At 36.4% G+C, this 15,801-nt stretch overlaps 1 protein-coding gene across 1 annotated transcript in view; it reads right to left on the bottom strand.

Annotated features, from left to right (window-relative positions):
* The window catches only part of LOC110454950 (D-aspartate oxidase-like), a 15,954-nt gene extending 15,238 nt beyond the window's left edge, over positions 1 to 716 (bottom strand). Inside the window, exon 1 of the mRNA XM_021504781.1 lies at positions 360 to 716. Within this exon, the coding sequence (XP_021360456.1) occupies positions 360 to 556 (197 nt within the window). The 5' untranslated portion in view covers positions 557 to 716. The remainder of the gene's footprint in view (positions 1 to 359) is intronic.
* Positions 717 to 15,801: the final 15,085 nt, after the last annotated feature.

Raw genomic sequence — 15,801 nt, 5'->3', positions numbered from 1 at the left:
ACCACTCACTACACACATGCATACACCACTCACTACACACATGTATACACCACTCACTACACACATGTAGAATACACCAATCAGTTACACCTTTAGTATTGGTGAGCTTCTTTGTTATTTATGGCATATGATATCGATGAGTATGTTTATAATAGCACGCACTGGTGTTATAAAAGTATATAGTGCTGAAATAGTAACGTGCTTAAATAGTAACTCGACAGGAAGCCTCATTATTGGTTCCTGAAATAGAATGTATGGTACATGTATTATTAGTCTGAAACGTAAGCCAGCGTACGTGTGTATATATTTGCGCCCTCGCCGACCTAGGAGACACGTGTGAAGATAGTGCTATAGTATACCGGGCTTGTCCACTCGACTTCGATGGCGTGAGCTCTAAGTTAGGACGAAATATGCCTGCCGCTCCATCGCTGGTTGTCTCCTGGTCAAACTTGTCGGCGACGATGGTCACTTTGGCGTTAGGAAGGATGGACTGGACATTGACGGCTGTGGACAGTCCAACCACTCCGGCTCCAAGTATAACCACGTCAATAGGCATTGCCGTCCACGACCGTTCCTATGTACACAGCTATCGTCGAAGTACAGCTGGTATGATACAGATAAAACTTGCAGGCCAATTCGTCTGGATATCTGAGCTGTTCGGTAGGAAGCACACGAATTAAAACAACTCAAATAAAAGCATGCAACTTTAGTGTGTACACTGTACTTATCTTATACTTTATTTTCTAAAATGACGTATTATGCAAATGGTGTACTAGGAGATTAGATAAAGGATCGTGTTACGCAAACTGGTCTTACACATAGAATCAAAAGCACGACGTGCTCGCGCAATCTCTGCGATGAATATGTGTGCACTGATATTTTGGTACTCGGTATGAAAGCCGAGAGCCTTTCGCTGTTGTGACAATCATCCCAGCAGACATACGACGTTTATCTGGTTGAGACGTTGATAACTTTGAAATTATTAATTTGATTTTTATCAACCTTATTGACATTACTGAATTTTAACGTTGAATCACCGTCGATTCAACGACCTGTTTTCAATTGTTAATGATATCTTATATTTTATATATGGAAACATCACGATTAACGTTGCCCCTGACGGACGGACGGAAAGCTTGAAGGACGAATGAAGGGAATGACCATATTGCAGTGGGAGATCATAAACCAGGCTTACACAGCCGGCCTCTTTTCAGCTACCATTGTCTAGATTTAAACAATAGAAAATAGTGTGCGTGATGCACATTGGTTTGCATTATAGATACCTAAATAGCCTCATCGTTTGACTTCTAAATTTATACCAGAAAATGTAATACTTACATCACTTGCAAAGGTAGTTTTATTTCCCGTATGTCCTTTATATCTCAGACCGTCATTTCTAGTGTGTTTAAAAATATTTACGACTAAAGGTCCGGCAATTTTGCCCTAATTAGAATTTTGAAAAAGAAATTCAAAGCAATACACAAAAGAAAATGATCAGAAATAGCGTGATTGGTTAAATTTGGCTTCTGCCAATTATAACCAAAGGCTTTGAAAAAAATGTTCTTAACAAATGTGCACATTTTTAGAAATAATCAAACTCTAGCAAAAGATACAAAATTAGAGTGTAACGAGGTGATTGTACCGAGGTCCAATTCTCTGCGTATTCAATAGACAAGATTATCAACAGATGGAATTAAAAATCGTCTACATGATCAACATTTCCTACATATACAAACAGAAACACACATACCGCCGTACACGCCCATAAAAAGCTGGAAATGCATACACCATTACAAACACGCGTCATTTCCGGTATAAAATAATAGAAAAAAAGACATCTGAAAACAGTCTACTGTTATTGAACGTTAAATCTTATGTAAATATCAATATATTTTGATTATAAAGATACAGGGACCGTTGTGATTCCTTACAGCATCTTCCTACTCTTTTTCGGTTTAATTTGTTCACGTTGGTTTCATTATATTTTATTCAGAATCATGTTGCCTTGATGAGTTTTTTTTATACGTTTCCATGCTAAACGTTAGTCATCAGCTGATGCAATTCACTGCAGAACTTTGCTGAAACAAGTGGGATAACGACATCCTATACAATGGTCCTGCTCAGCGCCGTTCCCAGTGAGGGCACCTCATGCTGTTTGGTACTGTCCGTTCAGTACATCCCGGTACAGCTAATTGGCTCTGTGTCCCACTTTCGTTATCGCAACAACAAACCCCTCGTAAACAACTTTGAACTTATTAACGGCAAAATATCAAATAATGGTGAACAAAATGGCAAAATCAAGCCTCATATCCCTTTGCTTTGGGTGAGTTCTGGATAGAAACCTTATTTGGATAATTTTAACTGATTGCATTAATATTCTTAAGGACTTATGAATTTTACCTCGGGGTGATATTTTTTTCTTTTTTCTTTTTGCTTTAAATTCCTTTATTTGCTTTTAATAAGATCCTTTATGAATATTACAGCACTGGACATTTCTAGATCTGCGTTTAGTAAATTATGCATACAATTTATACAGCTCCGATACATGTATTCTCATTCTGTTTTCATTATTGATCCATTATGTTCGTTACTGAAAAAAAAATCATCACTTGACATTGGCGTTATAAATCAGAATATGATCAGAATTATTTCCCTACACTCGTATATAATTCATATGTATATTTTCCTCCGCCTAATCTGGGTTGTTATTGCAGTGTACTAGTGGAATGCCTGCAGATAGCCATGCAAGTCAAACTGTCCAGTGAATTAGATCGTGAGTGATCGGTTGGCCCAGAGTTTGGATCAATAATTCCGTCATGTTTCTACCATAATGTTGTACAGACCTGGAATCTAACATGGCGCCCTACAGAACACAGACATTTCAGTTCTTATGGCTTTAAATCATGCATAAATTCATAGTTCAACTGGACAGTTCTCTATGTACCATGGATTTAGGCTAAAAGGTCTTTTGGAATCAACTTTCTCATTTTTAGGACAATAACTGGATTGATCTGCCTGCTTGCTAGCCTTGCTTGGTTCATAGTAATGTGTTTTGATCACTGATACTGGGTTGTGTCTTTTTGTCAAGCGTCGATGTTCGAGAATGTAGCATCAGCAGCATGTCATCATTCGTGGTTGAAACAGTGTTACATGTGAATTCATATCGTAGTTGAGGTAAGGATGTGATAGATTATTTTAAGAAAGATTTTTTTATGTTACTATATATGTAACATTTGGTCATGAAAACATCTTTAAGGTAGCTGAAACGTTGTAATTAATTAGTGCATAGAGGTATTTTGTTAGTCCGGTTGAAAAGGTTTTGTTTCTTTGAAAAAAGCCTAGAAGTATCATTTTTCATTGTTTTGATGGTTACTACTGCTGTATCTCAGGAATTAATGTTTAGTTTGAGGATACGTTATCTGTTTCTAAAAAACAAAATGTGCAGGGGTGGAATTAGCTGCTGGTCCACCAGCCCGGCCCGTGGCCTTTTTTTTTCTCTTTTCTTTTTATGTTTATTTTTCAAAGATTTTACATAAATATGGCATATTCAAACACATACAAACGAACAAAAAACACATTGTTTTCTTCTAAGCCATCATCATCATCATCATCATCATCATCATCATCATCATCATCATCATTTTTTTACATTCCTTTACTGCTATTAAAGAAAACAACAGATACTGACACAAAATCTACACAGACATAGACAGGTAGAGAGATAGAGAGAAAGACAGACAGACACACACACAGACAGACACACACACAGACATAGACAGGTAGAGAGATAGAGAGATAGACACACAGACAGACAGAAAGATAGAGATGTCAGACTTTCCGAGTAACAATGTTTAGGCAAGTTCAACTACTTTTATCCATTTTCGCCATTCATTAGTAAACTTATTGAGATATTTTTCCCCTTTACCATTCTGAACATTGTAATATTCTTTAATCAAATTTACCAGTGCCATAACATTAAGTGAGCTATGCAAACATCTAGTTTTGTATATATAATGCTTAAAATAAAAATAATAATTTCATTGTCAATTCTATTATAAATTCCTGCTTGCTCGATACATCCAAAAATGATATTTAATTTATTTATTGAAAAGGGAATGGCAAGTGCATTTATTAGATTTTCAAAATTTGTCAAAAAGCTTTAAATTTCAGTGCACTCCCATAGGATATGAATAATTGTCTCCCTTTCCATAAAACATAAAACACACAAAGGGTTATTTATTAGTCCAATCTTAAATAAATATGAATTTGTTGTTAAAATGTAATGATTTATTCTAAATTCTAACCACTGTAACTTTGTGTTATTTGTTACCCTGAATGGAACAGCATATATTTTTTTCCATGTTTCCTTATCATAATCAAAAACAGATCCCCATTTATTTTGTCCTGTTACTGTGATATTATTTTGAATAAAAAATTTATAGAACTCCTTGGATCTTTTTTTTTTTTTAATATAACTTCAAGATTTAATGGTATGATTGGGGAACTCAGCATCTTGTTGGGTACATTGTGATTCTTCAGGTATTTCTTTATGCTCTTTATCACTCCTTGATACTGAAGATAATTTGTTATTGAACCATGAATAGTACAAAATTCATTGAAAGAGAAAAAGGAACAAGTTCTGATATCTTTTAACTAAATCATTGATAATCACAATCCCCTTATTGAACCAATTTCTATAGAAAATGTCATTATTACCAATAGTTATGTTTTTGTTATACCATATGGGTGTCTTAAATAAGGAATGATTCTCCTTTCTATATATTTCTACTTTAGTGCTTAGTCTATACAATGCCTTCAAAACATCCTACCAAAAAATAGTTTTACAATTAGTCCCAATAATCTTAACTAAATACTCTCTACCACAATTAGCTAAGACATTAAAGTTAACTTGGTTTTTTAAAATCATACGCCATTTTCCCTCCGACCAAAATATCTTTCTGATCCAACTGATTTTAAGAGATTCAATAAAACTCAATATGTTTACCATTTTAGCCCCCATCTAAATAATTCTGAATAATTACCTCACGCTTAACTTTGTCATTTTTACCATTCCATAAAAAATTGAAAAGAATTGAGTTTAGCTGCTTTATGAAACTTTGATCTGGATTTGGTAAGGAGATAAAAAGATGATTCATCTGTGAAACTAATAAAGACTTAATTATGTTAATTCTCCAAATAGGAGTAAGCTTTCTTTTACTCCATCCCATGATTAAAGATTTAAGTTTAACTAGTTTTTTTTATCAAAATGAATTTTAGGAATTCTGTGTAAATCTACATTAAATTCAATACCAAGAAGTGTAAACTTGTCAACCCCCATTGAAAGTTCATATCTGGAAGAAGTACATCACTTCTATACTTTTTGCTACCTATCCAAACAATTTGGGTTTTACCTTTATTTACTTTTAGACCAGACATTTTAGCATACAAATTTAGTTCCTCAACAGATCCCTTCAAATATTTTTCTGTTCCATCTAGTATTAAAGAAGTGTCGTCTGCATATTGAGAATTTAAAATCTGATAATCATCAATATTGATACCAGTAATATTTCTATTATTTCTTATCCGAATAGTCAATATCTCGGCACAAAGTATAAAAATGTAAGGTGCGATTGGATCGTCTTGGCGACAGCCCCGTTTTATATTAAAGAACGATGATAAGTAACCCCCCTGATTAATTACAGAACAAGGATTAGCGTGTAATATTTTTACCCAATTTCTCAAATTATTCTCAAATTTGAAGTACTTAAGCACTTTATTTATAAATTTCCAAGAGACCGAATCAAACGCTTTTTCAAAATCAATTAATAATAGCATTCCCGGGATATTATTTTCTTCAGCATATTGCATGATGTCATAGATGAGCCTAGTATTTCCCCCTAAATAACGTCCTGATATGAAACCTGTCTGATCCGAGTTAATCATTTTTTCTAAAACTAATTAAAGTCTACTAGCTATAGATCCAGATGCAATTTTGTACACAATATTTCAAAGAGAGATAGGCCGCCAATTTTTCATAAAACGTTTTGATTCATTTGCCTTAGGAATACAAGTAATGATGCCTTGACGTTGAGTAATAGATAACTGACCAGTTAAATAACCATAATTTATTGACCTAACCACAAAGTTTCCAAGCTGCTTCCAAAAACATTTTAAAAATGACAGAATGTTTAAGTAATGAGCAAAAGTTATATACTGTACATCAGTTTCTAAGTCATAATCCATTAGCTATATAGTTTATTTACCAATATCAACAGCAGATAATTACATATATAATATCTTCAGTATATGAAATCCTATCATTTTAAAAGAGATGTAAACTCATTTGGCATGAAACAAGCTAAACAAATGTATTCAAGTTAACATATTTCACATATATACTAAATGTACTATTCATAATATTATGTCTCTATATTTGATATAAAATGGTTAGTTGTCTAGTGATCTATTAGATGATAATGAATCAAACAACATTGATTGTAATTTTCAAATAGTATCACAAAATAATTGGCACAAATTTCAAGTTTATCTCCCTTCGAATTTCCTGAGTTTTCCACACGATTATCTCCCTTTAGTAAATACTCGCATATTGGTGATATCCTGAATTTTCCACATCAGTTTCTCCCTTAATTTAATGCTACGGATTATTACGGATGTCTCATTTACAAAATTATGTTAGAAAAATGATTTTTCAATATTTCTAATATAAATATATATAAATGGTAAAAAAAATTGTGTTATTATCTAAATTACAGTTTTAACAATAAGATATAAACAAAATTAGTACACATACCTTAAACTTATCAGTTTTGAGTAGGGTTTCAATAAGGATATTTCTTCCTCTGATACCTAGGGCATTACATAACATTGAACGCAAAATTTCATAGTTTTTAGTATCCGTTTCAGCTCGTTTCTAGCATTGAGTGTCAAAAATTAAAGTCTTATGGAAGTTAGAAATAAGTAGCAATCCAGTTTATGAAAAAACATAAATATACCCATGTAGTTGGAGCACTTACCATGAGAGGGGTATATGTCATTATATCCACAGAAACAGAACCAAACACTATATTTACACTTCAACTCTATTTTACCACTGGATGATTGGGACTAATAGACAGTTCAGAGGTCCACCCTAATCACCCTATGCCGTTATACCNGGCCACCACGTCATAGAATCCATTAATTCTTACAACTGTTATCTGCTCAAGGTTCTGTGGGAACACATCTTTCAAATTCTCATCCTTCTTTTCCTCAAGACCATAGATTTTGATGTAATTCTTTTGGAATGTTGTTCGTTTTTGTTTGCTGCTACCTCTGCCAGTCCTAATCGCCTCTGCTGATGAACAAGAATATCCTGAATTTCATGGAGTCCCTTTTCTCTTTGAACCCTCTCATCCTGAATATATGTCCATTTCCAGCCCTTTTATGTTTTTTTAACTATGTCACTTTCATGTCTCTTCAATTCCTTTGTCTCTGTCATCACAACTCTTGTTATTTCTTCTTTCATCTTTCCATAGGTATTTTTCATCACCTCTGCTACAGCCTTTTCCACATCTCCTTTATTTCTGAAGTTTTACTTAGCCTTTCCATTGAGGTTTTCATGTCCCCGAGTTCCTCTCCGAGTTTCCCTATTTCTCTGGTAAAACTCTCTGTATGACTTCCCTCAATAAGTTTCATTTGTTTTGAAGTGTAAGCAGCTCTATTCCCAGCCCTAGTATTCAAGCTGGTCATTGTGTTGATGGTACACACTGAGTACTGTGAAGTATATCAGCACAGGTAAATGTCCAGGCAAGATATCACAGACAATTCACTCTCAATAGAATGCGGAGATCTATCATCAATAAGTCCTTGTTTTTGCACTTTTTCACAAAAACACCTTCACAGATGGTGAGTCCATATCCTTATACACATTATAGTATACTTTTTTTGAAGTAAATATTATTTATGACAGTGGAGAAGACCAAAAATCCGCAGAGCTTAACTAGTAGGACCTTTCAGTATGGTTGCCATCTTTTTGGTTTTGGGTGATATTTTGGTTGTCTAAACATCACCCCTCGGGTTGGAGATTTCTCTGTCACAACCTCAAGGTAGGGGAATATTCTATTATTCTCCCACCCTTCACTGGCGTTTCTCCGGTTTTAGCCGGGAAAGATCAGCTTGTCACCCCAAACCACAAGACACTCTAAAATGCGCAACCAAAAACATCATCCCTTGATATCACACAAGAAAATNACCCTTCACTGGCGTTTCTCCGGTTTTAGCCGGGAAAGATCAGCTTGTCACCCCAAACCACAAGACACTCTAAAATGCGCAACCAAAAACATCATCCCTTGATATCACACAAGAAAATAGCATACATGTATTTATTTCACTATGGTATCATGATAGCGATCAATCTGCATCGTTGGAAACCTTTTGTTGCAAGCTTGTCCGTCAGCAATCAACCTCTACATGTATCAAGAAAGTCTTGATAAAAGGGGTATGCTCTTGAATACCGAAACAACTGCGACATGTAAACACCATAGTAGGAGATGTAGGGATGTTACTATGAAGAAAGGGAAACTTCATGATTGGAGGAAAGCTACTTCATCTTTTTTTTTCTTCAGACAAATAAGGCCTACTGTTACGGTATTTGACCAGAAGGTAGCTTGAATTTCCAGGAAGGCTTTCAAAAGACTTCACATCAATAACTTTGGCATTCCTTCTGGTCACAGGAACGAAATAAATGGATTGGTTAAGTAATAGTGGTGCTCAAAAGAGAAAATAAATCGAATAAAACTGAACGAATTTTTACTCAGATATCCATTTTCCGAAAGAAAATAAATAATTGTACAACATTAGAGATATATTTTATGAGTGGTTGTCCAGGCCAAGTATTGTTTTGGTTGTATTGCAATGCTTTCTTCTGTGTTTTAGATAATTTGGTAACCTCAAAATAGCAGATACCTTGCACAGGGCCCATCATGACACAACTTCAAGTTAACGACCCCTTTAATTGGGCCCGTACGCTCCATCGTTAGGTGTTTCGCCAATGAAACAACGTTCTTTATACAGATGAATCCAGATTTTGTTTGTCGCAGGGTAATGGGAGGACAACTTTGTCATTGCACGAAGCTATTTTGGCGGCAGTACTTGTTATAGGGGCTTGAATTGGGGGCGTTAACGGGATGTGTGAAAGGTTTAATCGGACACTACTTAGTATGCTCGGCACTCTTGAACCAGATCAAAAGACCAACTGGAAGAGCCATATTGCTCCACTTATCCACGCATACAACTGTACTAGACATGAAAGTACTGATCATACACCTTTCTTTTTGATGTTTGGGAGACACCCTCGTCTACCAGTGGACTTGGCGTTTGGTATCAGAAGGGGAAAGGAGAAACAAAATTATTCCAAGTATGTCTCGGACCTTAGGAATAAGCTTAAATCTTCTTATGAGAACGCTGCCAAAGAGTCCAAACGGGCGGGGGAGAGGCAGAAAGACGTGTATGACAAGAGGATGCGAGGGTCTAGTATTCAGGAGGGAGATCGTGTGTTAGTTCAGAAACTAGTCCATGATGGAAAACACAAGCTAGCGGATAAATGGGAGGATAAAATATATGTTGTGATTAGCCAGCCCAATCCAGACATACCAGTGTTTGATGTCAAACCTGAATCGATGGAGGGACGTACCCGACGACTCCATAGGAATTTATTGCTACCGATTGGTGGACTTTTGTGGGATGTTGTGGACAAAGAAGTTCAACAACCCCCACAACAGAGACACCAGGAACCAAAATCCAGGAAGGATGATGAGAATGATGATGATGATGATAACCACATTATTGTGGTCAATGGTCCCCTAGCGGACGTGTCAGGCATCCCTGCCAATGCCATTGATGATACGGAAGCTGGCGAGGACACTGGAACTTCACAATTGAAAAGCGACGGCTTGGATATTGGTGAAGTTGGAGGTCATGGGGTTAATGGTGACGATCATACTTTCTCTATGGAGGAAGATATTCCCCAACCTCAAGCTGACCTGGAGCCATCCCTGGATATTGAAGAGGATGGAGATGCAGCATCTGTTGCCAATGCTGAAAATACCAGGCAGGCCCCTATTCCCCTTCCTAGGAGATCAACCAGGAATCGAATGCCCCCTAAGTGGCACAACGATTTTGTGTTACGTCAGGCATCAGTCCCTACTCCTGATTGGAGAGCAAGAGCGGAATACATCCAACAATTGGTGGAGTCAGGAGTTGTGGACCGGATGCCTGAACAAGTTCTAACATCAGTATTGGCTGTGGTTAGTAGTAGTCATTAAGTCTGGAGATTTTTGCCTTTGCATTGTTTTATCTATTGTCATATCCATTATATAAGTTTTACATGTATTTTATATATTCATAACCTGGAGAAGGTATGTTTTCTCATTAGAGTTTAAATGATGAGGACATCATTTTCCCAACAAAGGGGAGTATGTGGCAGGGTGAATTATTCTGTCATTAGGATAGGTGATCATTGTATATAATTTATGTGTTTGAATTTTATATGAAGACTAGCATGGGATTCCTTAAGTCATTCCTGTAATGGGATGTGGTGGGCTGCCTTAATGTTTGTGAACAGGTGACCTGTCTTCAAGTATATTCATGTATTGACATGTGACGGACTATAGGGATGTTGATTGGACAAGACTTACTTGAAGTTCTTGCTTTCTACCTCACTCCGACTTCTATCCACATTTTCACACCGAGCGCTCTGAGGTGTAAGTCCTTCATTTTTAAAGGAGCTTTCTAAGAGGCGGTGCCTTAGCTGTATTTGGTGGTAAGTTATACTAGTTTATAATAGTTTTGGTGAATAATTGTACTCCAAGTTTATAACATTAGGTGTAGGCTCATTCTGTATAACGTTTAACTATGGGTTTAATGGTAAAAGTAATAGTTATATTTCTCTTGAGTTATAAACTTTTGTAATGAGCAGTTACCACCATTTTAGGTGTGCTTTGTCTAGAATTAAATAAAGGTAAATACTAAATAGAGTTATACATAAGCTTCTAGTGAATATGCTTGCTGAAAGTTTCATGTCATTCTTTTTAGAGGTGAACCCTTCAGTCCCTTTGGTCCCAGGCAATGACCTGTATGGCTCTTAAGCCACGTGTAAACCCCTGCAATGTCTCGTAGGGTGAGTTTGTATGGATATGTTTCATTTGTGTATATATGTAAAGTCACTTTTATCATATGAGAAGTAATTGTGTAATTTAGAGATATTCCCATATCTTATATAAATGTAACAGAAGATTTGTTCTTGAGGTGTGTTAATTTAATACATTTAACCATAGCTATCTTTTCATTCTTAAATGGAAAATAGGGGTAAAGTTATATTTCTAGTTATAAATTGTATATTGTAAAACACAATTTACATCTCTCAATTAGGTATAAACGAGAAAAACTGACTGAATCGTAATATATATTCAAGTAAAGAGTTATCGTTCTTTGCGGCGTATGATATTGGTGTGTGAGTAATGTATTTTATCTTTTGTTTTCTAGGGTTTTATTACGTGTAAATAAAACCCTAGAAAACAAAACATAAAATACATCACTCACATGATTAGGAAATTTGCCCTGTGTTAATATCTTATACAATCAATTCAGCATGACGTGTGTTTACAGGATTTATGACACATAACTAAATCAACTTTCGTTACTGAATTAAATTGCATGATGGGTATTCTGGCCCCGAGATTATTTGCACGTGTCTTTTCCTGGCCTGCATTAATTCAGGACAATTGACGTCTCATTTTGACTACGTACTGTTCAACACGGTATCTGTAGAAAATACGGCGTGGAATAAGTTCTAAGACATAAATTATTGAAAGGAATACTTAAAACTTACATTTTTATGTAAAAAACATAATAATAGCAGGAATAAAGGGATTGTGCGTTGATAGCTTCCCTGTTTACGTGTTGCGCTTGCGGAGAACAGAAAGTGCTTTTCTGCACTTTGTCCTTGGGAAGGCCTCTTCGGTTGGACCGCACTGTCCCACATGCTTACGTTTTATCATCGTACAGAATAGTGAGTAGATCAGGTGAGGTATAAAAGTTGTCCATGTAAACATGGTAACCCTGGCCCTGAACTCCAGCCCCCTGTAAGCATTTGTTCACAACTCTGCTAGACAGAGCACCTTCAGCCTGGTGGTATCTCTCTACAATCAATGTAATGTAATACAAAATAAAATTACTTTGTAGACATTTGGCAAATGTCATTATGTGAAAATGAGGACTGAGCGACAAGAGTGAGCCTTACTAAGGCCACTCTAGCACCGCCATTAAATCACTGGCATTACATATCTAGTATTTAATATGACCATCTTAATTTCAATACCAACATGAATTGCTGTGGCTTATTTACATATATCCTAAAGCAAATTAGATAATAGATTAACAATTTAATGATAATAGAAGTTACTTTTGGTATTAACAGCCAATTTCATTTTATAACATGATAAATACCTGGGTAGATGACAATGGAGTGAACATAGCTGCACTCAGATTCAGCCAACACCCCACACTTTCACACCCCATTTTTGGGGTTTAAGTCTCCTATATTGTTTGAAATTCACTTTTCCCTTGAACGGAATCATGCACTCGTCCACTGTTACACGCCTGCGTGGGACATACTCCTGTACAAACAAACTGTTTAGATGGTTCACCAGCTTCCTTATCTTGTACATGGGATCATATGTCGGACTGTGTTGTCTAGGTTCTACACTGTTGTCAGCAAAGTGTATGTACCTGAGTATGGCTGTGAAGCGGTCCCTAGTCATTGTCCTTGCAAAGAGAGGTGTCTCCGAGTACAAGCCAGTTGACCAATACAATTTTGTCGAAGGTTTTCTTGTGACTCCCATGGCCCAATAGATCACCATCCATAAACAAGGACATGTAGTCTAATGGCTCCTTATCCGGTGTCATAACTCTGGTTGGCCCTGTGTTCCCTCTCGGAAGAAATAGGTGCGGTAGGCCTCGCTCAAAATAGTCAAACCCAGCGTGCCGTCCGTTCTGGTCATCATGGTGTTGTTCGTCATCATCAATGCCTGCTGCTCCTCCAGGGCCAGGATCTTCGTTGTCACTTTCAACTTCACTTACATCACTCACCAAATCATCACCAATACCTTGATGTTGAAGTAAAGCTGCAAAGTTGTGCTCAGCGTCTTGGACTTCTTGGGGATCAAATCATTCGAAGTTTTCGCCGTCCGGATTTTCAGTTTCCGACATTTTTCGGTTTTGAAAGAACGCAAACAACTACCATGACAACGTAAATAACTACTTTATTGGTCAATAACATCATATGACACAAAACGAGAAAGATCAAGGTAATATAAATTGCATGTTTAAAACCCTTTAAATTGCGAAACTCTAATGAAATTTACATTATACTGATCGTCTTTACCTACACACTTCTGTCGCTGCCATATTGAACGAATCTTGATCATCATGTGATCTCTGTTACTATATTTAGACCATTCGTCTTTCGATTTACGTTTCAAGTCGATCATTTTTTAATTAATTGCTAAAAATAATCGACAAAATACACCAGAATATGCATATCAATTCAGATTTATAATCTGAGAACTTAATTTTGACTGATCGCAAAAATTCAGTCAAAAATGCTGGCGTGTTCTGTGTTATTTCTTCGGTGTCCGTGACGTGATGCACCAGCGTTTCACACAATAATTGTATTACAAACTGATTTTAAAATTAACTCCAAAATTCAATAAGTTCGTTTAACTGAACAATGATTTATTTAACATTGGAAACCTCTGGAACCAGTATTACAAAATGTTTTCTTTATGAAAATTATTGCGGGAATGATTGTTTTACTTGCTCCCGTCCGACCGGAAGTTCTTGAGTGCAGAATTTCGAATACCTTGACGTAAATGTCCTGTTATAGTCAAATATCTGTTTGAAATTAATGATTTAATGTCCATTCATGATTTCAGGCTCATATAATTACAAACAAATCATTTTATTTGCGTATTTTATCAACTCAAAATTGTTTCAAAATATTTCCACTTCCGTGATGCATTAATGCATCATTCGTCCCAGACCCGGTGATGCATTAATGCATCATTCGGCCTAGGCCTGGTGATGCATAAATGCATCATCAGGGCTTAAAGGGTTTGAACAAGAGGCCCAGAGGGCCTTATCGCTCACCTGGATATCTAAGTTCCAAGGAAATATGCCAGACCCCAAGGCCAATCCTTGTAGCCTATCTGTATTAGATTTTTCATGCCCAGCAATTTTATGTATGGTTATGGGGTGAGGATCTCAACTATTTCCAAGCTGTGACTCAGAAACTAGGTCCCTAGGGTTGTGGCCAGACCCAAGGATACATTCTAATATCATGACTGCATTCCTCTCTTTATGCCCAACAATTGTATATATAGTTTTGGGGTGGGGATCTTAACCATTTCGATGTTATGACCCAGGGGTTAAGTCTCCAAGGGTGGGGCAGTCCCCAAGGCCATCCTGGAAGCATATGTGCATTTATCTCTTTATACTCATTAATTGTATATATGGTTATAGGGTGAGTATCTCAACTGTTTCCAAGCTGTGACTCAGAAACTAGGTCCCTAGGGATGTGGCCAGACCCAAGGATCAATTCTAATATCGTGACTGCATTTGTTTCTTTTTGCCCAGCATTTGTATATATAGTTTTGAGATGGGATCTCAACCGCTTCAAAATTGTGACCAAGGGGTTAAGTCTGCAAGGGTGGGGCAGTCCATAAGGCCATCCTGGAAGCATGTGTATTCATCTCTGTATTATCAGCACTTGTATATGAGTCGACGGCTGGGATTAGGGTCTTTAAGTAGTGAAAAATAAATTGTGATTTTTATGATTTCAAAATCTAGAGACATTTCTGATCAAAATGATATAAAAAATATGTCAGTCCTCCAGTATTTGATGATTTGACGCCACTTTAAAGATACGTCATACATGTAAGTAGGCTATATGACTTCTGACGTCGCTTGCAACGTCATTATTTCTAACGTTACTTTTAAGATTGATACCGGTAGGTAACATATATATGTATATTAATTTTAACTGCTTATTTCTGGCTTCACTCCAGAAGTTAGAGCATGATGGTAAAGGGAAATTCCAGAGCATTTAAACGGAAATAATTAAATATGTTATTAAGTCATACACAAATACTGAAATGTAAAACAAATAGGGTTCCATATGACCATGGTACAAATAATACTTCTGTACTTTTGAACTTTGAAGACTAACATCTCTGCAGTTTTCTTCCGGTTATAGCTGTGACAAAAACAAAAACTTGAATCAGTATTCACAAATCTATACCACTTTGTAATGACCATGACATACATGAAATAAAGTGGTGCAAGATTTGACATTGCAAGCGTGGTCACTGTCTTTTACGTCGCAACTTTGAATGTCAGTCTCAACGAGATTTTAATGTACTAGTGGGGCAACACCTGAAGCGGTGTCACAGATGGAATGAAGTGTAGAGGGCAATAATTCTGTTTAAACACGGGTAAAACAGCTATTCAACATGACATTGAAGACATTTTTTGAGTGTTTTAACAAATTGACCCCTTTGACCTTGAATAAAGGTCAAGGACGTGTCCTTTTGCAAAATTTGTCTGGAATAATGCTGCTATAAAGGCAAAGAAAAAGAAATGGGACAAAATTTACCTTCTGATCAGGTGAACTAACAAGAGTAGCTTAGGGCGGAACAATATACGCCATTTGAATGTCATTTAGTGTTACATGTATATATTAACTTC

The sequence above is a fragment of the Mizuhopecten yessoensis genome, unplaced genomic scaffold (assembly GCF_002113885.1).
Source record: "Mizuhopecten yessoensis strain PY_sf001 unplaced genomic scaffold, ASM211388v2 scaffold8123, whole genome shotgun sequence".
NCBI lineage: Eukaryota > Metazoa > Mollusca > Bivalvia > Pectinida > Pectinidae > Mizuhopecten > Mizuhopecten yessoensis.
Note: the sequence above shows the minus strand (reverse complement) of the source record. Positions and strands in the feature narration are given on the sequence as shown.